Raw genomic sequence first — 8,432 nt, 5'->3', positions numbered from 1 at the left:
AAGAACACCAGATTGTTTTCCTACCATTTAGGACCATGATGTCTGCTATTAAGGTTTCCGGAGAGTCTCTTAGTACCTGTTCCTTGTATTTCTTTCTCTGAGCTTCACTAGTGGCTGTGGCTGGGTAGCTGACAGCAAGGCTACTGAGGCTCCGCCCCTTTAATGTATCCATTTCCAACTGTCATGGAATGTTGACAGGGGCACACACCGCGGCAGTTGGTCTGCCTGCAGCTTTTATCACAGATAGCCTTATTAGCTGCAAACTTAAATGACTTAGTTTGTGGCTTACCTCCTGCTTTTCTTTTCTCAAATTATGTTGTTTTAATGTTTATTTGGTGGTCTTGTCAGGGTTCTTGTTGAGGGTGCCTCCCTGTGTTGACAGTTGATGGAGTTTCTTTGTATATTCCTTTGGTAGTTTCTTTGGTGGCTTCTTCGTGAAAAGTTAGCCAAAACAGAACCAGATTTCTTTTACAGATATACAAAAATCCAAATGAAGTTTCCTGGAAAAAACTTACTCAGTATGTCCCCATAGTCTTCATCTTCATTTTTATACCTTTAGTTCTTTAGACTAGTCTCTTAACCAGTAGTTTAAGGAGCTCATATTTTGCTGCTGCTCTGTAGCTGTATCTCTCTCTCTCACCATGTGTTCTTATTTATAGTGGATTGTATTCTCACGATCTCCCACAGGAGGGCGCTAATATGCCGTCTTGCAGTCACCACTGTTCCTATGTATTTATAGTGCATTCTTACGATATCCCACAGGAGTGCTCTAGTAGATTAAGTCACCACTGTTCGTATTTATAGTGTATTCACACAATCATCCACAGAGATCTGCATTGAGCTGCTAATTAGTAGAGTCAGGTGTGCCAATGTGTTACTGTTGAAATGAAAACCTACAGGACAGTAGATCTCCAGGACCAGGGCTGGTGACCACTGTCCAAGTGAATATTAGTCTGCGCAGCTCCTTGAAAATAACCAATGAGCTCTATCTAGTGTTGAGTCCTAGCACCTTCTGAAGAATATGCTGTGAAATATGTTTCTCTGCCTCCATTGAGCACAGAAGCAGCACCAGGATATTTTCAGTGGGCCCCGTGAATGCAATTTTGAAAAGGCACCGTTTATTAATTGTCTGTAATTGAATGTTAATATATAAGGAGTGCATCTATGTTATCACATACGGGAGCAGATGGGATTCTCAAGGGGCCTACGGGAGCAGATGGGGTTCTTGAGGGGACTACAGGAGCAGATGGATTTCTCAATGGGACTACAGGAGAATATGGGGTTCTAGAGGGGACTACAGGAGCATATGGGGTTCTCGAGGGACTACGGGAGCATATGGGGTTCTAGAGGGGCCTACAGGAGCATATGGGGTTCCAGAGGGGTATACAGGAGCAGATGGGGTTCTAGAGGGGCCTACAGGAGCATATGGGGTTCTAGAGGGGTGTACAGGAGCAGATGGGGTTCTAGAGGGGCCTACAGAAGAATATGGGGTTCTAGAGGGGCCTACAGGAGCTGATAGGGCACTAGAGGGGCCCCGGGCCTCTCCACTTTCACAGTGTGGAGATCACACTCCAGCATCTCTCTGATCCACTCGTCATCCAGAGCGCCCTCGATGAACTCATCCAAGGTGATGACGGCTGAACGGGGGCAGGACACACACACAGGGTGAGTCAGTGAGCCTTTTCCAATGATATTAAATCAATGTGAAAGTGACTCTCTGGCTGGACTGTCACTGCCCTGCATTCATACCGTTTTTGTCCTTGTCCAGGTGGACAAATATCCTGTTTGTGTTTGTGCCTGTGTCAGGTAAGATGGCGCCATTACGCAGCGTAGTTAGCATGCAAAACTGCTTACTACATACTTATTTTACCCAATTGTTAGCATGTGAAACCACATACTACATACTTATTTGACACTTGATTGGCATCTATTTACAATGAAACTGTGCAGAACTGTCACAATTAGCCAGAAGAGAAGGGTGAGTGGGGACACAGAGGAATGCAGTAAGAGGAACTATAGTTCCAGATGGAAATCTGGGCCAGTATCTGTGCTCAGAATTACTCATAAGAATGGCGTCAAACTTGGTCCTCCCTGTGCAAAACCATACACTCACACACACACACAGACACTCTCACACTCACACTCACACACACACACACACACACACACACACACTCACATTCTCACACACACACACTCACACACACACACACACACAGACTTTTCTGGCATATATAAATGTGTTGAAATGTGCTCTTTAATCCAGAACCACTGAAGTGAGTAGGTAGGCCGCTCACCGCTGTTTGTGCTTTAGTTAATCATCATGCATCATCATCACTGGCCAAGCTGTGGAGGCTGCCAGCTCACTGCCAGTAAGCTACGACTGTGAGTGTGTGTGTGTGTGTGTGAGTGTGTGTGAGTGTGTGTGTGTGTGAGTGTGTGTGTGTGTGTGTGTGTGTGTGTGTGTGTGTGTGTGTGTCTGCATGCGTGCAACAAACAAACCTAGAGAAATGCGTCAATCAAATATTTCACACAAATTCAAATACATTTATATATTTATGTGGAAAAAAAATTATGTACAAATTTGTATGTACATTTTATTGAATATTATTTGAAGTATTTCAAAGCATCCAAAAAATGTCAAATATTTTAAATGAATCATAGTTAATGCAACCATAATCTCACTCGATAAAGGGGTTAGTTGGGAGTGAATGAGTTGCGCATGGACATGGTTGTTGAGCAGTCATGTTAGTCTGCTGACAGATGGTGGTTAACATGACACATGTTGCAGATTCTCAACAGTTGGAGTCAGATGATCAATACACAGAGAGAAGGGTAATGGTTTCAAAGTTTATGGCGAGTTTGAAGACCTTCACTTATTTCATGAAATATGTTAAACATTTTATTTGATATATTAGTTTGAAGTAGTAAATAGTATAATAGTTAAGCTATTATACAGAACAAATTGATCCATCTTCTTCTGTAATTCTTTTGTATTTGAATTCAGTTTAACAAATGGTGCAGTGGGTAGCACTGCCGCCTCACAGCAAGGAGGTCCTGGGTTCGAATCCCCGTTGGCCAGGGCCTCTCTGTGCGGAGTTTGCATGTTCTCCCCGTGTCTGCGTGGGTTTCCTCCGGGTACTCCGGTTTCCTCCCACAGTCCAAAGACATGCACGTTAGGCTGATTGGAGAGTCTAAATTGCCTGTAGGTATGAGTGTGTGAGTGAATGGTGTGTGTGCCCTGCGATAGACTGGCGACCTGTCCAGGGTGTATTCCTGCCTTTCACCCAATGTATGCTGGGATAGGCTCCAGCCCCCCTGTGACCCTGATCAGGATAAGCGGGTTCAGATAATGGATGGATGGATGGATTGGTATCTGTATTTTAGCCAGGTCTGGCTTGTGTATTTGTGCTTGTTGGGGTCATTGGCAGCGGGGACTTTCAGTGAAGTATTCTTTTGCATATGAGCAAATTTGATCTGGCAATTGCAAATGTTTTTTTTTTTTTACTTTTCAATTTTCCAAAACAGTGGAATTTTTGGGGAATATTCCAATCAATCTGACATGGTGCCCCATGTAAAAATAATAACATACTCGTTTTTGACACGAAATACGAAAATCAAACGTAAAACAAGAAAAAAAAAAAAAAAACTAAACTGAATCTGGCTCCAGTGGTTTTGGCCAAAGCCACATGAATCTCTTATCGAATCATAGGAGGGTACACAGCGCTCCCTCCCCAGCTCAAATTATTCAACAGGGCAGGAGGCAGGTCTCATCACCTCCCTATATATTGCTCTGTGTGCCTGAGGGTAGAGCACAGTCAACTCTTCAAGCCTACAAATGGTAAGACTTTCAGATTTCTGGGCAATTCTGAGTAGAATGGGTTCTGTTCCAGCGTAGCGGTTTGTTCAGCAGAGAGATGCACCCAAGGCTGCTCCTTGTCCTCTCTTCCGTTCGCTCTTGGCTATGAGCAGTGAACTGGCATTAATCCTGCCACAATCTAATATGAGAGGAGGGAAAATGTTTTTATGCAATTGCTTCAAATGATTTATTTCTATGATATATTTGGCCCATTAGATTGGCAAAATCCATTTTTCATTTCAGTGGATAAATTATGTTGTGTATTTGATTATAATAATTATTCATAGTACAATAAGATCAGGATAATAATACTGTGGTGTGAGTATTTGCCCCCTTTCTGATTTCTATTAGCATTTATATTAGTGCCTCACAGCAAGGAGGTCCTGCGTTTGAATCCCCGTCGGCCGGGGCCTCTCTGTGTGGAGTTTGCATGTTCTCCCCGTGTCTGTGTGGGTTTCCTCCGGGTACTCCGGTTTCCTCCCACAGTCCAAAGGCATGCAGGTTAGGCTGATTGGAGAGTCTAAATTGCCCATAGGTATGAGTGTGTGAGTGAATGGTGTGTGTGCCCTGCGATGGACTGGCGACCTGTCCAGGGTGCATTCCTGCCTTTCGCTCAATGTATGCTGGGATAGAATCCAGCCCCCCTGCGACCCTGTTCAGGATAAGCGGGTTAGGATAATGAATGAATGAATTACTAAAAGTGCATGTCCCCTGAGTCAACATAACGGGTGAAGGTTAAAGAATGTGTCTGGAGCTGATGCGTGGCTGTTGTTCTTGGTGTTTCAGGGAGTCATGTGGAGGGTCCTCACTCTCAGTCTTCTCTGCTGGGACCTCTGCTCTTCAGAGGACAAAATCACCTGCAGAGATAAAAATGGCGTTAGGGTGGACTGGCAAGTGAATGCTTTGAATTCTCGCAAGAACAGAAAAAACCTTTCTGACGACATTGGTCAGACCTGTGGTGTGGGATTTTGCATTTTGTCTTGTGATTTTTTTCTGTGTCGGCATTGATAGTAATCCCCATTATTTAGGGGCCGACTTACTAGCTGTTTGTATTGGAGCATTGTTAGTGTTCCTATGTGCTGACGAATGTTCAATTTCTGTTGGAGAAGGGGGGGAAGTGGGGGGGGGGAATATAAATTTGTTAAATGCTGATGTGAAATGGAACTGAAAATTTTATCTCCTCTTTTCTTCCCTCCTTCTCCTCTTCTCTAAATGGTCATCATCAGGTATGTCTTATACAAGGTGCCCCAACTGAACAACTACGGATTTACTGGCTTAGAGTATGTCTACATTGCTCCAGGTATGTCTGAATGGCATACTTCTATCAAGGACACGAAAGGTGTCCTAGCACACACACTGGAGCCTCTGCTTAAGTCTCCGGTGAGAACACTTTTATTATGCTCTTTTTATGGTCTGTTTTTCTGAAAATAAAATCCTGACACAAAATGGTTGCCATTTATATTGTGCCTTTATCCAAAGCACTGTACAATTAATGCTTCTCATTAACACACACACACACACACACACACACACACCAATGATGATTGGCTGGCATGCAAGGCACCAACCAGCTTGTTGTTTAATATGACCCTTTTTAACTTAATGGGGGTCCCCCTGGATGCCTTTGAGCCTGGGTGGAGGGGCCCTGAATCATAAAAGGTAGAAAACCCCTGGCCTTGATGAAATCTTAAATTAGCTTTAAGCTATAGAGCAATTGGGGGTTGGGGGTTTTGCTTAGGGGACACTGCGACACACCCAGGGCAGGATCGAACCGGCAACCCTCCAACTGTCACACGACTGCTCTTACCTCCTGTGCCAGTGTTGCCCCTAACTGCTGAATAGATGGGCTCGTACAACTAACAGGGCTTCCTGAAGAACAAAGTGCAAATCTAACACACACAGACACACACACTGACATGCACACACTGACACACATACGATAAGACTATGAAAATGGAACTTAGTTTTGTTATTTAAGATATTGTCTTGTCAGAATTATTTTTGAGTTCCAAATCTTTTTTCCTGCTATTGTTTCTCCTGACGTTATTACTTTGGCTCACTTGGACCACAGTTCTTCCCAATTCTGACATTTTGGTCTGAAAAACAGCTGGACCTCTTGACGGTGTCAGTGTGCTTTTATGCATTTAGTTTCCGCAACATGATTGGATGATTAAATGTTTGCATTAACAAGCTGATGTACATAATCTACCTAATAAAGTGCTTACTGAGTGAAGCATTGTCTTTTCTCTGTGAAGAGAAAAAGGTCTGGAGTTATCGTCGTTTTTCTTCTGCATCACTTGTAGACACCAGACTGTGGATTCATTTCCTACAATGATCAGCCCCCAGGGAGTAATGCCTTACAGAGCTTTGGCCACAGTAAAGGTAGGACGGAGAATTCCCATCATATTCAATGGCAGAAGGCAGACGCTGTACGTACCTGCTTCAGAAGATGTAGTGGAGGCGGAAACACTGGGGCTTTTCAAGACCAGGCTTGATCCGGTGTTCGATTCTGTTTAGCTTTTAGGCAAACTAGGCAGTACGTACACTTAGGGGTAGGAAAAGGTGAGCATTGCTGGGCTGAATGGCCTCTTATGTTATGTTATGTTATGTTATGTTATGTGTGTTTTTGTGGAAATGTTTTTGTCTCATTGTTCATGTTCTCGAGGGGTTTTTGTGGAAATGCTGTCTCATTGTTCATGTTCCCTAGGGGTTGTAATGATGGATAAAACCACTGGGGTCTGGCTCCTACACAGCACCCCAGATTTCCCCTATGATCGAAAGCAGAAAGTTCTCTGGCCGGACTCTGGAGCAGTAAACGGTCAGACATTCATCTGTGTGACATTGCCCTACAAAACATTCAACGAGATAGGTAATCTGCCCTCGTTAGGCCTTCATATTTAGAAAGTATTTTAAGTGTTGGGAGTGACTTGAGTGGTTAATATCTCGCTTATTTCATTCTCAGGTAAACACCTCCTGCAGATCAGTGCCTTCCCATTTGACTATAACATCCCAGATGATTTTCATACATCACTCCAGGATGTTGTAAAACGTAAATTTGCCGAACCAAAGGATCCCTTTCTGGTCCAGGATTTGACATCAAGGGGTGGCCACAAGTTTAAAAGCTTTGCTAAATACAGCTCCGGGATAGAAGATGGTGAGATTTCTGTATGTTATTTAAAAATGCCTCATATTTTACTGCCTACGACCATTTCAATCCCTTATATTATTGACTACAATCAGCAATCACATTATTCAGCAATAATATTTTACACATTGTGCTGTAGTAGTACTTACAGCGGTGGAGAGATTGGATTAGGAGAGTGAGTCCTATGACTGTGCACACACAGTGAGCTTATGTCACTTGGCTTTGCTGTCATGTGTACAGTGCACAATGATATTAATTCATGAAAATGGATACTGTTGTCAGGCTGTAAAACTGACAGTGGCCAATGAGACACGACTAACTCCTTCCGCCACGGCCCTCAAACAAGAAGCCGAATGAATGTCCGAACAAAAATACCCATCGATTTCATACATTTCTTCAATGAGTTTTGATTGTTTTTGTTTTGATTTACTTGATTGTAACGTCCTCTCCATGTGGCGTTTCTGCTCTTCTTGAAGCGAAAGATCTTTATTTTCGCATCGCAAAGATCCTGGACAGTGACCTGTCTGTCCAGTCCTGGCGGGGAAGCAAGATGGACGTGTCCGATCCCGATTCCGATTCCGATTCCGACTGCTCCATGGAAGGGAAGGTTATTAACACGGTCGAGAATATCGTGATGACCGTGCCAAAGGGTTCGAAAAGGATAACGGCTTCGTGGACCGACTGCAACGACCATTCCAAATGGTGTGTGACTGAAGACGAGCGTAAACCGCTGTGGACCTGTATCAGCGATTTGAATAGAGTGCTGAGCCAGGACGAGAGGCCTGGAGGGGCACTCTGCATCGAGGGGTCAGAGGTCAGAAAGGAGTTCAAGGCTTTCATTGACTATAAAGAAAACTGTCCAGTCCGAAAAACCTGAGGAGTCTCGCCCAGCCACTTAACTTCATTCTAAACCCTGCCTTTCCCTCTCAAAATCCTGTTAGATTTTTGTCATATTTCTATTCTCTTCAGCCAAATGCAAGGAAGCCAAATGTCGACCACGAGTAGAATGAAACGAGTGGTTTCCTGTTGTCACTGTTAGCCTGTTGTTTATGGAATGTAATACATGGGTCTTGAATGAAATTAAAAATGGACCAGCTCTTCTGAGTTCTGTTCAATCCTACTCTGTGTTTTTCATGACCAGATTAAAATTGAACCTGTCAACCAGCTACCACTAGCTTGAGCTGTTTTTTTCAGCAGGGAACACAACTCCAAATACCATTGCTCATTAGACTGCTGAACTTACACAATGACTACATAAGATTAACTCAATCTTCATAAAGTATTCATTATGTATTCATCAGCAAAAACATTTAATTACAATTACAATTATGAATATTTTATCATATGATTTAATTGTCATCACTTGAATCTGTTCTATTGTGGACTATAGAACATATTCTTGAATGCACATTGAGATGAAAGAAAATG

At 43.2% G+C, this 8,432-nt stretch overlaps 1 protein-coding gene across 1 annotated transcript; it reads left to right on the top strand.

Moving 5' to 3' along the window:
• The first annotated feature begins 3,784 nt into the window (after positions 1-3,784).
• On the top strand, positions 3,785-8,170 carry LOC133119264 (deoxyribonuclease-2-alpha-like). The gene is made up of 7 exons (XM_061229791.1): positions 3,785-3,841; positions 4,646-4,749; positions 5,086-5,239; positions 6,163-6,241; positions 6,567-6,728; positions 6,822-7,013; positions 7,481-8,170. The coding sequence occupies exons 1-7, from the start codon at positions 3,839-3,841 to the stop codon at positions 7,879-7,881; spliced, it is 1,095 nt and encodes a 364-aa protein (XP_061085775.1). The 5' UTR covers positions 3,785-3,838; the 3' UTR covers positions 7,882-8,170.
• Positions 8,171-8,432: the final 262 nt, after the last annotated feature.

This window comes from Conger conger, chromosome 19 (assembly GCF_963514075.1).
Source record: "Conger conger chromosome 19, fConCon1.1, whole genome shotgun sequence".
Taxonomy (NCBI): Eukaryota; Metazoa; Chordata; class Actinopteri; order Anguilliformes; family Congridae; genus Conger; species Conger conger.
The sequence above is the reverse complement of the archived record's forward strand: the minus strand, read 5'-3'. Positions and strand labels throughout refer to the sequence as shown.

Coding starts and splice junctions, on each gene's coding strand:
- LOC133119264 (XM_061229791.1), top strand. Junction 6,729..6,821: donor CAAAACATTCAACGAGATAG/GTAATCTGCCCT, acceptor TTTCATTCTCAG/GTAAACACCTCCTGCAGATC. Junction 7,014..7,480: donor CAGCTCCGGGATAGAAGATG/GTGAGATTTCTG, acceptor CTCTTCTTGAAG/CGAAAGATCTTTATTTTCGC.